Source organism: Bos indicus, chromosome 15, assembly GCF_029378745.1.
Source record: "Bos indicus isolate NIAB-ARS_2022 breed Sahiwal x Tharparkar chromosome 15, NIAB-ARS_B.indTharparkar_mat_pri_1.0, whole genome shotgun sequence".
Classification (NCBI taxonomy): Eukaryota; Metazoa; Chordata; class Mammalia; order Artiodactyla; family Bovidae; genus Bos; species Bos indicus.
Genome location: NC_091774.1, coordinates 28,206,842 through 28,227,007, shown reverse-complemented (window position 1 = coordinate 28,227,007; position 20,166 = coordinate 28,206,842). Strand labels below are relative to the sequence as shown.

The following is a 20,166-nucleotide window of genomic DNA, read 5'->3' as shown; positions in this document are numbered from 1 at the left end:
ACACTCCATGAGTATCACTTTAATACTTGTTTTAATCATGATTGTTTTTTTAATGTTTTGTTTTGAAATAATTTTAGATCTACAGAAGATTTGCAACCATTGTACAGTATTTGTACATATGCATGGTACATCCGTCAAACATAAGACATTTACATTAGGGAATACTAGCAACCAAAATAAACTGCACTCACATCTCACTAATTTTTCCACTAATGCCCATTTCCAGAGTCAATGTGGGATATTACGCTGTATTTAATCTCATATCTCTTTTAGTCTGTTCCAACATGGGACAGTCTCTTGATTTTTCCTTTCATAACTTCAACACATTCAGCTGTGCTCGGGTGTTCTGCAGATGGTCCTTCAACTTGGGTCTGATGTCTTCCCATGAACAGACTGAGGTTATGGATTTTGGGGGAATACGATGACAGAGGTAATGTGCCCCTCTTTATCATATCAGTGGGTACATGATACCAACATGACCTACTACTGGTGATGTTAACACTGATCACTTAGGTAAGGTGGTGTTTGCCAGTTTTCTCCACTACCAAGTCACTATTTTCTGTTCCACACTCTGTTAGAAGCAAAACACTAAATTCAGCACCAGTTCCTAGAGGGAAGGGTATCAAAAAATGTGCAGTCATATGTTAAAGCTACCAAAGTAATTTACAAGGAGATACTAAGCAAATATATTGTTTCTCCTTAAAGCTGTGTTCACTAATGTTAGTATTCCTCAATGGATCTTGCCTACAGTACTGCAGTGTCCTATCCATGGTTTTCTTTTTCCTCCTTCCTTCTATATTTATTCATTCTGTAAAGAAGATTTTGCCCTCCTCTCCTATTTATTCATCCATTCATTTATTTACAGGGAATGGATTAATGAATACTTATTCTTAGTTATAAACCAATATTATCAATTATCATTTTGCTCAAACTGTTTAGCACTGCACTTTGGGCGCTCTTTAAGGTCTGCTCCAGGTGGTCAAAGCTAATGTCATCAATGAGAGAAACCAATACGGTGTGTCTTCCACCAATACGGTGTGTCTTCCACCAATACGGTGTGTGTTCCATGTGCTGCACGGGGACCCATGACTTCAGTGCTATTTCTACTGGCCACCTTTTTTTTTTTTCTTCCCCCTTCCCTTTTCTTTCTTGAGCAGTTCCTTGTTTTCTTTCACTGTAAGATGTTCCAGGCCCATCTTTTTATTTTCTTTGCTTTGGCTATAAAATCAACAATTTCTCCAAAGAGCCCTGGTTCCTTTCGCTGGAGAACTGTATCTAAAAGCCAAGATCTAGGTGCACAATATATTTTAATACAAATTAGTCCTTCCATATTATACAAGCTTTTTTAAAAAAATTAAAGTCATGTTCTTCTTTCATTTGACTATCTTTTTTCCCAGTCAGTGCTAATTATTTAACGTCTGCTAAATTTATGCCAGCTACACACACACACACACACACACAAATAAATCTAGCTTTATTACTACTTTTCAGTAAACTTATAAATGACCTAAGTGCCCATCAATGAGAAAATGAATAACCCACTGTGGTATTTTCACATAAAGCAACAAAATACTAAAGAGGAAAAAAAAAGAATCAACTATAGCTATACTTTTAACCTGTATGATATACTGCAGAAAAAACACCTTCAGAAAGATGCTGAAAAATAAGTAGGAAGATACTATTTACATAGTTTAAAAACATGCAAAAATACTAAATACACTGTTTAGAGATTATATATGTAGTATTTAAATATGTGAAAAAAATTTAGGATACTGGGGAGGTAAGAAAGAGAAAGAAATGTGATCAATGAGGCATATATGGGGAACACAATTCTTTCAGCAATGCTGTATTTTTTTAGAGTGAGAAGCAAACACACAGATGCTCAAAATATTTCATAATATGTATGTATTTATTTGGCTAAAATGGGTCTTAGTTGCAGCATGTGGGATCTAGTTCCCTGACCAGGGATCAAACCTAAGCCCCGTGCTTTGGGAGCGCAAAGTCTTAACTACTGGACCACCAGGGAAGTCCCCATAATACTTTCTGAAAGATATAAACAAATGAGAAAGATTAAGAAAGAATAACCAAGTAACTGATCCATAGGGGAACACTCAAAATAAAAAACTACCACTCAAAATATAATAGCTAAAGGCTGATTTTTAAGCCCAAGAAGACAAAAATAGAAAGAGAATACAACTATGAAGAGTACAAAAATAATCATGAAATACTTAAACAGTAAACTTTGGAGACTTCAAATCATATAGAACTTGTTAGTTCAAGAGGTAGTACGGTTCAAAATAGATAAAGGGTAAATATATTTAAGTGATAACACTTTATTAGAAGCAAGCTACAAATACTGATTTAAAAAAAGGGTGCTAAAAAAACCCAGTGGGCAAAAAAAAGGGGGGAAAAAAAAAACCCCAAAAACAAAATAATAGGACATATTAAGAAGGCAACGGCACCAGAGACTGAAGGGATTCCCACTTGCTAAACCTGGGACAACCTGACTTTCAAAATTACAGTGGATTATAACCCACTTGAATAAAGGAAGAACCTGCAAATCTATATTACAACAAATTAGGACTGGTTTAGGGCAACACTATCTTAACTAAGTGATCCAAGTTAGTATCACCAATGAGACAAACCAACGTCAAAATGCCTTCTATGTGATGCACGGAAGACATTACTTCCCTGATATTCCTGCCAAAAATGTATAATCCGAACTCTGATTACGAGAAAAGACGACAAACTCAAACTGAGGGACACACCACAAAATAAACAGCCTATACAAATGGTCAAGTCATAAAAAACAAAGGCTAAGAAACGTTTCTGATTAAAGGAGAATAAAGAGATATATGACAAGCAAACACAATGTGTGATCCAAGACTGGGAAGAAAACTGATAGCAACAACAGACAACTGAAGAAACCTGAATGTGGTCTTTGCGTTAGGTAACAGTATGGTGGGCTAGCTGCTGAGTCGGGTTCGACTCTTACAACCCCATGGACTATAGCCCGCCAGGCTCATCTGTCCATGGGATTCTCCAGGCAAGAATACTGGAGTGGGTTGCTATTTCCTTCTCCAGAGGTAACAGTATACTGTCAGTGTAAAATTTCCTGATTTTAATAACTATACTGCAGTTATGTGAGAGAATATTCTTTTTCTTAGAAAACACTCAAATATTTAAGGGTAAAGGAGCATCATGAAGACTGCAACATAGTTTCAAATGATTTGGAAAAAACAGTAAGTTGGTAAATAGTATAAACTGATACAGACAGAATAATTATGCAGATACAGCAAAATGTTAACAAGTGGCAAATCTAGAGGAAGGATATAGGAAGTTCTTTCTGAACTGTTTGTAATTCTTGTTGCATACTTATGAACTTACTTTGAAATTTAAAAAAGCTTAAAAAAAATAGAAACCTCGCTATCTACTAAAATTAACAAAGGGGAATGAACATGCTTTAAAATATTCCTCAGTTCCAACATCAGATGGTGATTAGAATGACATCTCTAACATAAAATTTTTATTTACAGTAATTAGTTCTTGTTGGCCATTAAAAACACCCTTTCGTAGCTTTGGTCAAGACTCTAAAAACTGAAGAGATTCATCTCTGTGAATAATAACACGTGCACCTCCTTTACCTGAGACATCCATCTGTCGTCTCCTTGAATATCTTCTGCTGCATGTGGAATGGCTGCTGGGTTTGAGTCTCCTTGGCTCATTCTACACCTGAGGGAAAAAAGGTCTATGTCATGTTTTGTTCACTGACAGGAATGTCTGTTATCACTTACTTAAATATTACATGTCAGGCTTTAAATAAGAATAAGAATTAAATAAATTTCATCGTGGTTTTGCCTAGGAACGATGCAACTGGAGTTTATTTTCAGCAGATGGGTTCCAGGACATGACTGCACAAGTTCCATAAATATTCCAGCACTATTAGACTTCCAGACAGGTTTGAATACCATTCAGGAACAGTGCATTACATTTTAAAAGTCTGCTCCAAGTATATACCTTACACTTACATTCACTTTTCATGAATACATGTTAATGTAACAACCAAATGACAAGGAGCTAAACTCGTACGGTTCAAAAATATCTTACATAAATATATTAGATATCTATATTACAGATATATAATTACATATCTGTATCAGTTCAGTCGCTCAGTAGTGTGCGACTCTTTGCGACCCCATGAATTGCAGCACGCCAGGCCTCCCTGTCCATCACCGACTCCCGGAGTTCACCCAAACCCATGTCTATTGAATCAGTGATGCCATCCAACCATCTCATCTTCTGTCGTCCCCTTCTCCTCCTGCCCTCAATCTTTCCCAGCATCAGGGTCTTTTCAAATGAGTCAGCTCTTCACAAACAGGTGGCCAAAGTATTAGAGTTTCAGCTTCAACATCAGTCCTTCCAATGAACACCCAGGACTGATCTCCTTTAGGATGGACTGGCTGGATCTCCTTGCAGTCCAAGGGACTCTCAAGAGTCTTCTCCAACACCACAGTTCAAAAGCATCAATTCTTCGGCACTCAGCTTTCTTTATAGACCAACTCTCACATCCATACATGACCACAGGAAAAACCATAGCCTTGACTAGACGGACCTTTGTTGACAAAGCAATGCCTCTCTGCTTTTTAATATGCTATCTAGGTTGGTCATAACTTTCCTTCCAAGGAGTAAGCGTCTTTTAATTTTATGGCTGTAATCACCATCGGCAGTGATTTTGGAGCCCAGAAAAATAAAGACAGCCACTGTTTCCCCATCTATTTGCCATTAAGTGATGGGAACGGATGCCATGATCTTCATTTTCTGGATGTTGAGCTTTAAGCCAACTTTTTCTCTCTCCTCTTTCACTTTCATCAAGAGGCCATTTAGTTCTTTTTCACTTTCTGCCATAGGGTGGTGTCATCTGCATATCTGAGGTTATTGATATTTCTCCCGGCAGTCTTGATTCCAGCTTGTGCTTCTTCTGGCCCAGCGTTTCTCATGATATACTCTGCATAGAAGTTAAATAAGCGGGTTGACAATATACAGCCTTGACGTACTCCTTTTCCTATTTGGAACCAGTCTGTTGTTCCATGTCCAGTTCTAACTGTTGCTTCCTGACCTGCATACAGGTTTCTCAAGAGGCAGGTCAGGTGGTCTGGTATTCCCATCTCTTTAAATTCCACAGTTTATTGTCATCCACACAAAGGCTTTGCCATAGTCAAGAAAGCAGAAATAGATGTTTTTCTGGAACTTTCTTGCTTTTTCGATGATCCAGCAGATGTTGGCAATTTGATCTCTGGTTCCTCTGCCTTTTCTAAAACCAGTTTGAACATCTGGAAGTTCATGGTTCACGTATTACTGAAGGCTGGCTTGGAGAATTTTGAGCATTACTTTACTAGCGTGTGAGATGAGTGCAACTGTGTGGTAGTTTGAGCATTCTTTGGCACTGCTTTTCTTTTGGAATGAAAATTGACCTTTTCCAGTCCTGTGGCCACTGCTGAGTTTTCCAAATTTGCTGGCACATTGAGTGCAGCACTTCCACAGCATCATCTTTTAGAATCTGAAATAGCTCAACTGGAATTCCATCACCTCAACTAGTTTTGTTCATAGTGATGCTTCCTAAGGCCCACTTGACTTCACATTCCAGGATGTCTGGCTCTAGATGAGTGATCACACCATCGTGATTATCTAGGTCGTAAAGATCTTTTTTGTATAGTTCTTCTGTGTATTCTTGCCACCTCTCCTTAATATCTTCTGCTTCTGTTAGGTCCTTACCATTTCTGTCCTTTATTGAGACCATCTTTGCATGAAATGTTCCCTTGGTATCTCTAATTTTCTTGAAGAGATCTCTAGTCTTTCCCATTCTGTTGTTTGCCTCTATTTCTTTGCACTGATCGCTGAGGAAGGCCTTCTTATCTCTCCTTGCTATTCTTTGGAACTCTGCATTCAGATGGGTGTATCTTTCCTTTTCTCCTTTGCTTTTCACTTCTCTTCTTTTCTCAGTTATTTGTAAGGCCTCCTCAGACAGCCATTTTGCTGTTTTGCATTTCTTTTTCTTGGGGATGGTCCTGTTTCCTATCTCCTGTACAATGTCACGAACCTCCGTCCATAGTTCATCAGGCACTCAATCTATCAGATCTAGTCCCTTAAATCTATTTCTCACTTCCACTGTATAGTCATAAAGGATTTGATTTAGGTCATACCTGAATGGCCTAGTGGTTTTCCCTACTTTCTTCAATTTAAGTCTGAATTTGGCAATAAGGAATTCATGATCTGAGCCACAGTCAGCTCCTGGTCTTATTTTTGCTGACTGTATAGAGCTTCTCCATCTTTGGCTGCAAAGAATATAATCAATCTGATTTCGGTGTTGACCATCTGGTGATGTCCACGTGTAGAGTCTTCTCTTGTGTTGTTGGAAGAGGGTGTTTGTTACGACCAGTGAGTTCTCTTGGCAGAACTCTATTAGCCTTTGCCCTGCTTCGTTCTGTATTCCAAGGCCAAATTTGCCTGTTACTCCAGGTGTTTGGTGACTTCCTACTTTTGCATTCCAGTCCCTATAATGAAAAGGATATCTTTTTTGGGTGTTAGTTCTAGATGGTCTTGTAGGTCTTCATAAAACCATTCAAATTCAGCTTCTTCAGCGTTACTGGTCGGGGCATAGACTTGGATTACCGTGATATTGAATGGTTTGCCTTGGAAACAAACAGATCATTCTGTTGTTTTTGAGACTGCATCCAAGTACTGCATTTCGGAACCTTTTGTTGACCATGATGGCTACTCCATTTCTTCTAAGGGATTCCTGCTCACAGTAGTAGATATAATGGTCATCTGAGTTAAATTCACTCAGTCCAGTCCATCTTAGTTCAATGATTCCTAGAATGTTGATGTTCACTCCTGCCATCTCCTGTTTGACCACTTCCAATTTGCCTTGATTCATGGACCTAACATTTCAGGTTCCTATGCAATAATGCTCTTTACAGCATCAAACCTTGCTTCTATCACCAGTCACATCCACAACTGGGTGTTGTTTTTGCTTTGGTTCCATTCCTTCATTCTTTCTGGAGTTATTTCTCCACTGATCTCCAGTAGCATATTGGGCACCTACTGACCTGAGGAGTTCCTCTTTCAGTATCCTATCTTTTTGCCTTTTCATACTGTTCATGGGGTTCTCAAGGCAAGAATACTGAAGCGGTTTGCCATTCCCTTCTCCAGTGGACCACATATCTATATAATAATATATATATTAGATATTTTCTAGATATCTGTATTAGAGAACTAGAGTCATACACTTAAGAATTAATACATCAATGATTAGAAATCACTGATTACTAAACAGATTATAATATACTATACTATATAATCTATAGTACAGTATATACCTGTACTACAGATTATAATAAAATTAGTTGTGGGCTTTGGCACTGATTTTTGACAAATGTTTACTAGGTACTTTTATTTTTGACAGGTCTCCACTGATAAAATGTGATTAACGATGAGCCTAAATATGGCATCTGATAGTAGAGGAGACCCTGGAGAAAGGCGTGGCAACCCACTTCAGTGTTCTTGCCTGGTGAATCCCACGGACCCAGGAACCTGGCAGGTTACAGTCCATACTGAAGCGACTTAGCACCGCACAGCACAGTGCAGAAGAACGAATAAGTGAAATTCAGAAAAATTAGAAATGCTACTCTTCAAGAAAGACAAGTAAGAAACCAGAGTGTTTTCAACCAGCTCTGGAGAATATATAATACATACACATTAGGCTCAAGAGGGCTCTGGGCAAATGCAAAGGATGATGAAAGAGAAAAGGCTGGGTTTTGTGGCTTACAGAAAAAGAGGCCATACTCTCTATTTCCTTCCTTTGCATCCTCAAATAAAACTAAACTGTCTCAGAAAGAGGACTGAGTTACAGCTTTTCAGTAAGTATTCCCTGAGTTAATAAAATGCCTTGGATTGCCAAGGTAGCAGCTTTTGAGGATCAGAAAGTAACAAGCCCTAAACATAAAAACAAACTTTCATTCATAAAAAAGAAATTACAACAAAACAATTTTAACACTAATTATGCAACCAAACTCACTCAGCTCTAAATGACCCTAGGTCTAAAAACAACTGGGCTCAGGATTTAGCCCATATCTGACTAAATATGTGAAATATTATTCACAATCTGTATTTCTTCAGACTACTAAACTATGCACTATTGAAAACAACAGAAAGACTAGTATCAATGCTACGCTTTCTACACACCACCTGCAATCCTCACGAAAGTACTGCAAGATGAAGAAAATGAGGATCAGATAATTTAGGTAATTTGTGCAGTAAGTAACTGAAAAGAGGTTTGCCTGACCCCAATTACATCATATCTGGCCCACTGATCAAAAACCAGTTCATGCTGATTCCCTAAAGGGAACCTATATCATTTCAAGAATAAGGAAGAACTACAAGATGAACCTGTATAGATCTAATAAGACTATGATATCTGTTTGGGGGTTTCATTGTCTAAGAAAAGTATGGAAAAATTAAAATACATTAAAAAAAAGATTACAAAGTTAAAACAAACAGCTATATAAAAATGTTTATTTTTGAGGTTCTCCTTCTGTTTTTAACCAATAAAACATTTTAAACCTTCCATATTCATTTCTTGGGGGGGGGGGTCTACATTCAATTCTTGATTTAAGTTTGGCTATTCAAGTGAAATCTGATATGGCACTTAATAATTGTTTTAATTTTAAAAGTAACTTTCTTTCCTGCTAGTCAAAAAGCCCTACTTCTCTTGAGACTGACAAGGAGCAATCCCATTTTCTAGATTTCAAAATTGGATACCGAGGACTTCCCTAGTGGTACAGTGGATAAGCATCTGCCTGCTAATGCAGGGGACACAGGTTCGAGCCCTGGTTCACAAAGATTCCAAATGCTTCGGAGCAACTAAGCCCATGCACCACAACTACTGGAGTCTGAGCACTCTAGGGCCCATGAGCCGCAGCTACTGAGCCTGTGTGCTACAACCACTGAAGCCTGTGTGTTTAGAGCCTGTGCTCCATACAGAAGCCCATGCACTGCAACAAAGAGTAGCCCCGCAGCTAGAGAAACCTGCACGCAGCAATGAAGACCAAGTGCAACCAAAATTAAATAAGTTAAAAAAAAAGTAGATATGTATTTATTCTTTAAATACAATGTAAAGAAATACATAGCAACAAAACAGCTCCATTTTCCACTCACTAATGGAAAAAACCTATTGCCCAGCTTTTAATATAACACCCAACTATTTCTCATTTATTTCCCCACCTGGATGTTAGGTGTTTCTGACGCAAAACTTAACTGACACAGGGTTAACTGAGAGATCACTACTAAAATGGAGAAAAATAATTTGTTCTACTTGAATGGGAAAGACTAGAGATCTCTTCAAGAAAACTGGAGATACCAGGGGAACATTTCATGCAAAGATAGGCACGATAAAGGACAGAAACAGTAAGGACCTAACAGAAGCAGAAGATATTAAGACGTGGCAAGAATACACAGAACTATACAAAAAAGGTCTTAATGACTCAGATAACCACAAAGGTTTGGCCACTAACCTAGAGCCAAATATCCTGGAATGTGAAGTCAATTGGGCCTTAGGAAGCATTACTTTGAACAAAGCTAGTGGAGGTGATGGAATTCCAACTGAGCTATTTCAAATCCTAAAAGACGATGCTGTGAAAGAGCTGCAATCAATATGCCAGCAAATCTGGAAAACTCAGCAATGGCCACAGGACTGGAAAAGGTCAGTTTTCATTCCAATCCCAAAGAAAGGAAATGCCAAAGAAGGTTCAAACTACCATACAACTGTGCTCATTTCACACTCTACCAAGGTATGATCAAAATCCTTCAAGTTAGGCTTCAACAGCACGTGAACTGAGAACTTCCAGATGCACAAGCTGGATTTAGAAAAGGCAGAGAAACTAGAGATCAAATTGCCAACATTTGTTTGGATATTAGAAAAACCAAGAGAATTCCAGAAAAACATCTACTTCTGCTTCAATGACTATGCTAAAGCCTTTAACTGTGTGGATCACAACAAACTGGAAAAGTCTAAAGAGATGGGAATACCAGACTACCTTACCTGTCTGCTGAGACATCTATATGCAGGTCAAGAAGCAACAGTGAGAACAGGAAGTGGAACAACGGGACTGATTCAAAATTGGGAAAGGAGTACATCAAGGCTATATATTATCATCCTGCTTATTTAACTTACATGCCAAGTACATCACGTGAAATGTCAGGCTGGATGAATCACAAGCTGGAATCAAGGTTGCCCAGACAAGTATCAACAACCTCAGATATTCAGATGATACCACCCTTATGGTAGAAAGTGAAGAAAGAACCAAAGAGCCTCTTGATGAAAGTGAAAGAGGAGAGTGAAAAAGCTGGCTTGAACGTCAACATTAAAAAACTAAGATCATGGCATCCAGTCCCATCACTCATGTCAAAGAGATGGGAAAAAAATGGAAACAGTGATGACAGACTTTATTTTCTTGGGTGCCAAAAATCACTGTGGAGAGTGACTGCAGCCAGGAAATTAAAAGATACTTGCTTCTTGAAAGAAAAGCTATGACAAACCTAGACAGTGTGTTAAAAAGCAGAGGCATCACTTTGCCAACAAAGGTCCAACTACTGGTTTTTCCAGTAGTCACGGATGGATGTGAGAGTTGGACCACAAAGAAGGTTGAGTGTGGAAGAATCGATGCTTTTGAATTGTGGTGCTGTAGAAGAGTCTTTCGGACTGCAAGGAGGTCAAACCAGTCAATCCTAAACGAAATTAACCCTGAATATTCATTGGAGGGACCGACACTGAAGCTCCAATACTTTGGTCACCTTTTGTGAAGAGCCGATTCACTGGAAAAGACCCTGACGCTGGGAAAGACTGAGGACAAGAGGAGAAAGGGGTGGCAGAGGCTGAGATGGTTAGACAGTATCACAGCTTCAACCGACTTGAGTTTGAGCAAACTCTGGGAGATAATAAAGGACAGGGAATCCTGGAGTGCTGCAGGTTCACGGGGATGCAGTCAGACACAATTTAGCAACTGAACAAGAGCAAACACTCTATGATTACACAATTGAAACCATTTTCCTAGGGATGGTTAAAGAAACAAGGATGACGAACTGTGCATATGAGGTGCCTCCCTAATAAAATATATCCAAATACATCCCTTATCACTTAAAAACACAATGCAGGCACTTCACCTACATTTCAGTTCTTGGGATACCATTTTCAGATCTTGTTAAGAACCTAAGAAGAATTTTTTTGACAAACCAGAAGGTGTCTCAAGGAAAGGAGCCAAGGAGAAATTTAAAAACCATCATATCAGACATAGTTGAAAGAAATAGGTACATTTATAATCTGTAGAAAAACTAGTTGGGGAAGAGGAGATCACAAGACAAATGGCTGTCAAAGTACTTGAAGATTACTAGGAAGGGACTTAAGGCTTATTCTACAGTGTCTCCAAATGGGAAGACAAGGCCAGTGGATATCATGTAGAGAGACAAATTTCTAACACAGAGAACTGCAAATGACATCATCTGTCTCTCAAAGCAGATTCCTCCAAAGGCAACTCAGAGATGAGGTGAACATCTATTAGAAAAGCATAAAAAGAACTAAAGCATGTGAGTAAAGATTGGCCCAGATTAGTGGGGTTCCAGCATTTTTTTAATGTTTTAGAAACTTTTTGAAATGCTCCTTGATATATGTATAGTTATAAATCAGTTGTGAATTGCTGTTAACCTGTGTATTAAATATTACTAAAGGTAATAAAAACTTCATTCCTAAAAAATGCATGTAGAAAGAGGTTCTAAATTTTTTCCTATAGTCTAATGGATCACCTTATGCAACCCAGGGCAGTGCATGGAAGTTATTCTGAAAGCTGTAATTAGTAACAACAGGAAAAAAACACCACTAGAGAGGGATGTGACTCCCATCTCACCTCACTGATTCGTAATTAACTGCCCTCATGCAGCAAGCCATTAGCTTCTGCGATCACAAACAGCAAGTTCAGTTACAAAAGCCCAGCAGAATGGAGATAAAGGTCCGAGGAAATTAACTTATCAGTAGACTCTATTCCAGGCAAACTTTAACTGTCCATTAAAATGAATTCTCTGGGAAGATGAGACTTGCACAGCATTTCCCAATTTTCCGTCTTCTCTATTTAACTCAGACTATGAAAATATAGTACCAGAATTTCCAAATGCTTGTACCAGAGTGGTGTAGTGTGTCTAGTTCCAACAACGAAGAATTATAAACCCTCAAGCTGAGCTGGATGCTTCTTGAGTCAGGAAACAGATGGAGAGGGAAAGTCGCACTAAGAATTAAAAAGATTTAGAATGTTTCCACTCTGACCTAAGACTCCTCATTTTCAGAGAGAGCTGGCAGGCTTTCTCTAAAGGAGAAGACAGGCCTCATCCGGAGTACCCTGCCTCAGTGGACTGGTGGATGGGTCCCCGGGTTTCAGCACATCCATAATTTATTATCAAATGCCCAAGCCAACACATTAAAGCAAGACGATTTCATACTCCTTCCCTGCTGCCCCACAAGGAGGCAACCTTTATATCAGAACAATGTGCCCAGGAGAAGAATCTAAAGACACAAGGCATATCCTAGGCAAGGCATATTGGAATGCTTAGGGGGACAATACCCATGTTCTCTCCACACCTTTAGCACTTCCCCCACATCACCCCCCCTCCCCCATCATACCCCTCACTTAAGGCTGAACGAAATGAGAGCTCATAGTGGGTCCGGGCGGTCTTCCCTTTCTCCGTGGGTAAGCTCTAAAAAGAGTCCGAAGCTTCATGTGTTTGGTTTCCTAAATGTTTGTATACACATTATGAAAAGCAACGCTGGCTTGGGAGTCATGGAAAGCAAAACAGTGAGTCACTGTGCCACGGGTACATCACAAACCTGAAGGCCAGAAGATCCTGATCTGGTACATGGACCCGGACCAGATAAAAAGCATCTAAGAAAACCTGTCCACCAATAGGTTTACCTAAGTTGGTTGACCTTGGGCAAATCACCAGCCTCGCTGGGCCTCATCTTTAAAATGAGGTGATAATGGACTGGACAACCCTCTAAGAAATAAGCTCTTCTGAGTCGTGGCAGTCTATTTTTGAATATATTAAAGGAGGCAACGAGTAAGTTTCTGCACAGTTGAAATTTTTCAAAAAAAGGTCTGGGGGAAAAAGGTGGTCCGTCTAAAAGCAAGAGCAACTGGTCTGGGTCCGCGCCAAGAGCCTCTCAAGACAGAGGAAAGGGGAGAATAGGGTCAGAGATTCAACCTCGGGGACAGAGGGAAAGGCTGCGGCCGAGACGCCGGGGCAGAAATGTGGCTGGAAACGGGGCAGGCGGCGGCGAGCCCGGGGAGCGGCGGAGGACGCAGGGCGGCCTCCTCCGGGGGGCCGGTCAGGGCGGCGCGCCCCGCCACGGGGCTCGGCCGCGGGAAGCGGAGGGGAGGCGGGGCGGCCGAGGAAGCCGCAGGCCTGGGGGTGGGGCGCTGGGGCAGGGCTCCGAGGAGCGCGGCGAGCGGTCCGGAGGCCCGGTGGCCTGTGCGGGCGAACCGCCGCCGGGCCCGCCGAGACTGCGCGTGCGTGCGAAGGCCCCCCGAGGGTCGCGGGCGGGGGGGAGGCGCGGGGGGAGGGGCCCGGCGGGGTGGGGGAGGGGACGCGAGGTCGGGGCCTCGCACAATAACAAACCGCAGCCCTTTCCGACCCCCGCCTCTCAGCCGCCCGTTTCCCGCGCCTCGAGATGCACTCACTCAGGCACAGGGTCCGTGCGGGCCCCCAGCGGCTGCGGCGTCGGCGGGTGGCGCGTCTGTCGCTCGCTCAGTCCCGGCGGCCCCGCTCCGGCGCGTCCCTCCTCCGGCCCCAGCACCCGCTGCAGCGCCCCCACTTCCGGTTCCCCTGCCACTCAGGCAAATGGATTCCGGAAGTCCCGCCCTATCCTGCCCGGCCTTTGCTTGCTTCTGCTTGCTCTCCCTTTCTGCGGGCGCTTGGTACTAGCCCCCAGGTGTCCTGCGGGGCGCTTCCGAGTTCTCTGCTTTATTCTCTGCCCTGCCCTTGTTTTGCATGTAGTCTGCGCGACTTGGGCCTCTATCTTTCTTTCCGCTGCATCCCTCAATCCTGCGTTCATATCACCGCAGCGTGGAGATGGCATTCAGGACAATGTGTGGTGACCTCACGCTGACGCCATTCCCTTCCCACCCCGCCAACCTGGCTTCCTTCTCCACCCCGTGGAATAAACCAGATTGCTGCCAGAGGGAGGGAAATAGGGCCCCGAGGTTAATGAGGCAGTGCCTCACATTCATGGGTGGAATTTCTGTTTCTGTGATGAATGTACGGATTTTGGATGACCGCCTCTTAAACTAATACCATAGCAGGGGTATGGAGAGCCAGAGTCTTTTTCTTTTAGAGATCCATCCAGTTTCAGGGAAGACGTGTGTGTTTGTGTGTGTGCGCGCGCGTCACGCGCACACACGTACAGTCAATATGAAAAGACTTGTGCTAAATGCTATATAAATGCAGGATCTGTAACAGCAAAGAGGTGGGGCAAAAGATGAACGCAGGCTATAGTTAGCAAAACGTTTGGTTGAGCAACATCCAGAGCTGGCCCTTTAAAAATGAATGGGATCAATTCAGACCCTTGTCTGAATTGCTAGAGCCTTCCAGAGCTCTGAAAATGATCAGGGGGCTTGTTTTTGCAGACAAAACCCGTTAAGGATTGCTGTGAAAATCTGGAAGCCTAAAGTTTCAAGGTGTATCAAATTATTTTTCAGATGACCTGTGCTGTCAAGTGATTTATCAGGCATATAGAATCCAAAATAATTTGTCCTCCTATAAAATACTAACTTACCTTAGAATTCTCTTGCAAATGTTCACACAATATATAGCACACCAGTAGGTAAATTGTTGATTTAAATGTTTTATTGAAAAGAATTTGTGTTTGGGGAACTCAAATGATGGTGTCAGGTAGAATAGAAAAAGGAGCCCAAGATGGCAGACCACTGGGTCGGGTGTGGTGGGGGGTTGGGGTTAAGTCCACGAAAGGGGAAGTGGAGGACCAGAGCCAGAACCTCCTGTCCTGGGCGTGACCAGTCGGGCTCCAGGAAGAGGAGACAGAAAGCATAAAAAGGGAAGCCAAGAGGAATGGGGCTTCTTCAGGGTCTGCCCTCTCTTGGGTCTTGGGAGCTTACTGCTCGTTTCCCACTTGAGCTGTAACAGCTGTAGCTAGTTTCTTAAGAATACTGCCTGCTTAATAAAATCTGATCTGTTTGAGCTATAAGTGGCTGGTCATTGCAAATCTTTGCTATGCGAAGACAAGAACCAAGGGAGAGGGGTATACCAATCTGACAATGGTATAAAAAGCAATCTGGAAATGTATTGATAACAGAAGACAGAGCTTGAATTATTCTCCAGGGATAAATCCATGGAATCCTGAATTTCCTCAGTTTTAACACTCAACACATTATAATGTAATTACTACTTTAATATACTGTCTCCCCTGCTATATTCTAAGCTCTGAGGGAGCAGAGACTGTGGATTCCCAGTACCTGGCATGATGCCCAATGAATAGCAGATACTTATTAAATGTTGCTCAACCAGGAATAAATGATCAAGGGTTGAATTTGTGCCTATGTGATAGCTATGACCTATCTGTGTATTTTCTTGTTTTCAACTTTTTAATTAAGAAATACAAACAAGGGAAGTGTGCCCCCCAGGGAACACTAGTTAAACTAGCCTCTGCAAATATTTGAAGACCTCTATGGCTCAGACAGGCTTCCCATCTGTCACTAGTAGTAAAGAACCTGCGTGGCAATGCAGAAGACATAAGAGATGCAGGTTGGATTACTGGGTCAGGAAGATCTGTTGGAAGAGGGCATGGCAACCCACTCGAATATACTTGCCTGGAGAGTCCCATGAACAGGGGAGCCTGGCCAGCTACAGTTAATGGAGTTGCAAAGAGTTGAACACAACTGAAGCCACTTAGCATACACACATGGCTCAGGCAGTTTTTAGTGTTTCAGTTCAGTTCAGTTCAGTCGCTCAGTCGCATCCGACTCTGTGCGACCCCATGAATGGCAGCACGCCAGGCCTCCCTGTCCATCACCAACTCCCGGAGTTCACTCAGACTCACCTCCATCGAGTCAGTGATGCCATCCAGCCATCTCATCCTCTGTCGTCCCCTTCTCCTCCTGCCCCCAATCCCTCCCAACATCAGAGTCTTTTCCAATGAGTCAACTCTTCGCATGAGGTGGCCAAAGTACTGGAGTTTCAGCCTTAGCATCATTCCCTCCAAAGAAATTCCAGGGCTGATCTCCTTCAGAATGGACTGGTTGGATCTCCTTGCAGTCCAAGGGACTCTCAAGAGTCTTCTCCAACACCACAGTTCAAAAGCATCAATTCTTCAGCACTCAGCCTTCTTCACAGTCCAACTCTCACATCCATACATGACCACTGGAAAAACCATAGCCTTGACTAGACAGATCTTTGTTGGCAAAGTAATGTCTCTGCTTTTGAATATGCTATCTAGGTTGGACATAACTTTCCTTCCAAGGAGTAAGCGTCTTTTAATTTCATGGTTGCAGTCACCATCTGCAGTGATTTTGGAGCCCAGAAAAATAAAGTCTGACACTGTTTCCACTGTTTCCCCATCTATTTCCCATCAAGTGATGGGAACGGATGCCATGATCTTCGTTTTCTGAATGTTGAGCTTTAAGCCAACTTTTTCACTCTCCACTTTCACTTTCATCAAGAGGCCTTTTAGATCCTCTTCACTTTCTGCCATAAGGGTGGTGTCATCTGCATATCTGAGGTTATTGATATTTCTCCTGGCAAGCTTGATTCCAGCTTGTGCTTCTTCCAGTCCAGCGTTTCTCATGATGTACTCTGCATAGAAGTTAAATAAACAGGGTGACAATACACAGCCTTGACGTACTCCTTTTCCTATTTGGAACCAGTCTGTTGTTCCATGTCCAGTTCTAACTGTTGCTTCCTGACCTGCATACCGATTTCTCAAGAGGCAGGTCAGGTGGTCTGGTATTCCCATCTCTTTCAGAATTTTCCACAGTTTATTGTGATCCACACAGTCAAAGGCTTTGGCATAGTCAATAAAGCAGAAATAGATGTTTTTCTGGAACTCTCTTGCTTTTTCCATGATCCAGCAGATGTTGGCAATTTGATCTCTGGTTCCTCTGCCTTTTCTAAAACCAGCTTGAACATCAGGAAGTTCACGGTTCACGTATTGCTGAAGCCTGGCTTGGAGAATTTTGAGCATTACTTTACTAGCATGTGAGATGAGTGCAATTATGTGATAGTTTGAGCATTCTTTGGCATTGCCTTTCTTTGGGATTGGAATGAAAACTGACCTTCTTTTTAGTGTTTAATAAGGCAAAAATCTCAATGTCACCAAACCCTGAAATTCATGAAGAGGTTGTCTCCTAATAGGTCTGTTTTGGCTTTCTAAATAATGCATTTAAAAAATGCAGGTGGTAGCATGACAAGGACCATAAATTAGGCTTCAGAATACCCTGGATTCTTGTCTGAAGGTTACTGCTCACTTTACTCTCTTGAACCTTTGTTTCTTAGTCTGTAAGATGAGAAGGATGGACTACTGCTACTGCTAAGTCATGTCAGTCGTGTCCGACTCTGTGAAACCCCATAGACGGCAGCCCACCAGGCTCTGCCGTCCCTGGGATTGTCCAGGCAAGAACACTGGAGTGGGATGCCATTTCCTTCTCCAATGCATGAAAGTGGAAAGTGAAAGGGAAGTCCCTCAGTCGTGTCCGACTCCTAGAGACTGCATGGACTGCAGCCTACCAGGCTCCTCCATCCATGGGATTTTCCAGGCAAGAGTACTGGAGTGGGGTGCCGTTGCCTTCTCCTAAGGATGGACTAGGTCATTGCAAAATTCTTTTTGGCTCTAAGCCTCCACTGTCCCCTCAGTTCCCTGAAGGAACATAACTCTGGGGTATGCAACCCTATCTCACTTCTCACTTCCCACACACAACCTCCCCTTCCCCTGGGCCCCATTCAGGATCTGTGTTTTCCATAGTTTTCCGTATCACCATACAATTGGTGATAGGTAAAAATAGCTGTTTTCGACTATGAAACAAATTGAAAGCTACCAGGAGAGCTTGCCCTTCAAGTTGTTTTTCCATTAATGATGATAGGTTTAATGATTCTACCTGGATTCTTTAGTCTGGTTTCCCACAACTGAATGCCAACCCAAAGGAAGAGAATATAGAAACCCTGACAAAAGGTCTGTGGACTGACTGGTGCTGTTTAGTTGCTAACTCACGCGTGGCTCTTTTGAGACCCCCATGGACTGTAGCCTGTCACGTCCTCTGCCCATGGGATTTCCTAGGCAAGAATCCTGCATTTCCTTCTCCAGGGGATCTTCCCTACCCAGGCATTGGACTTGCATCTCCTGCATCGGCAGGTGGATTCTTTACCACTGAGCCATCAGGGGACTGCCTAGGACTTTGAGAATGAGATGTGTCAAAATACCACCCAAGTGGCCTGAATTTAGGAGACTACTTGACATTTCACCACTTACAGTCATTAAACTGGGAGACTTCTGGGGACCCTGGCATTTCAGATATGAAAGGAAAGAAGGAAAGCTAAGTGGTCTGAGAATGGACACGCAGTGTGAATCCAGGAAATTTCTGTGGGTAGAAAGCAAGGTCAGATGGTTTACAGAAAAGTTTCAAAGTTATATTTATTGTTAAAACAACATTAAGAAATATTTTAACAGAAAACAAATTTTACTCCAATTCTCACAAATTGACAGGTTTTCATTAACACATTCGTCTCAATTTCTTTCCATCGGTAGCCATAATGTCAATATATATTTTATTTCTCAGTTTTAAGATCTTTGTGATTAAGTCAAGATATTGTTAGAAATAACATATTATAACAGCATTTTTGTCTTCCCAACTGAAAGTTGTTAGTCACATTTTTATCTATTTTTTAACATTGTGTGTGTATATGGTTTAAAATCATTATAAATGCACAAATTGAAACACATTTGATGTTTCATTCATTACAATCATTACACTGATTGATAACCAGATTGTTCCCAAGTGATCTTATTTCAGTTGGCTCCTGAGTCATTTTGACATAACCAAACATTGATCTGCTTTCTGTCACTTTAGTTTTGTTCTTTCTTCAATTTCAATAAATAGTATCAACCTTTGTTTCTGGCTTCTTCTGTTTGACATGATACATTAAGATTCATTCACGTCCTGTATCAGAAATTCACTCCTTTTTATTTTCTGGTAATATTCTGTTGATGTATATTTTACAGTTTGTTTATCCAGTCAATAGTTAATGAACATTTGGGTTGTTTCTGGTTTTGCTTGTTATAAATAAAATGAAGATAAAAGTTCATGTCATAAATCTTTGCATGGACATGTGTTTTCCTTTCTTGGGTCTCTTGGATCTAGGTGTATGTTTAGCATTATAATAAACAGCCCATCTGTTTTCCAAAGGCGTTGATCATTTTACACCCCATCAGCAGTGTGAGGGTTCCAGTTGCTCCAAATCCTTGACAATGCATACTATTATCAGTTAAAGAATTGGTGAAAGTTGCTCAATCATGTCCGACTCTTTGTGATCCCATGGACTGTAGTCCATGGAATTCTCCAGCCCAGAATACTGGAGTGAGTAGCCTTTCCTTTCTCCAGGAGATCTTTCCAATCAAGGGATCAAACCCAGGTCTCCCGCATTGCAGGCAGATTCTTTACCAGCTGAGCCACCTAGCCATTCTAGTTGTTCTGTAATGATATCTCATGGTGGTTTCAATTTTCATTTCCCTGATGAAGGTCAGTTTTCATTCCAATCCCAAAGAAAGGCAATGCCAAAGAATGCTCAAAATACCGCACAATTGCACTCATCTCACATGCTAATAAAGTAATGCTCAAAATTCTCCAAGCCAGGCTTCAGCAATACGTGAACCGTGAACTTCCTGATGTTCAAGCTGGTTTTAGAAAAGGCAGAGGAACCAGAGATCAAATTGCCAACATCTGCTGGATCATGGAAAAAGCAAGAGAGTTCCAGAAAAACATCTATTTCTGCTTTATTGACTATGCCAAAGCCTTTGACTGTGTGGATCACAATAAACTGTGGAAAATTCTGAAAGAGATGGGAATA

At 41.6% G+C, this 20,166-nt stretch overlaps 1 protein-coding gene across 1 annotated transcript in view; it reads right to left on the bottom strand.

Annotated features, from left to right (window-relative positions):
- The window catches only part of PAFAH1B2 (platelet activating factor acetylhydrolase 1b catalytic subunit 2), a 28,508-nt gene extending 14,577 nt beyond the window's left edge, over positions 1 to 13,931 (bottom strand). The window contains exons 1-2 of the mRNA XM_019975253.2: positions 13,776 to 13,931; positions 3,645 to 3,732 (exon numbers count right to left, since the gene is read on the bottom strand). Of these exons, the coding sequence (XP_019830812.2) occupies positions 3,645 to 3,725 (81 nt within the window). The 5' untranslated portion in view covers positions 3,726 to 3,732; positions 13,776 to 13,931. The remainder of the gene's footprint in view (positions 1 to 3,644; positions 3,733 to 13,775) is intronic.
- Positions 13,932 to 20,166: the final 6,235 nt, after the last annotated feature.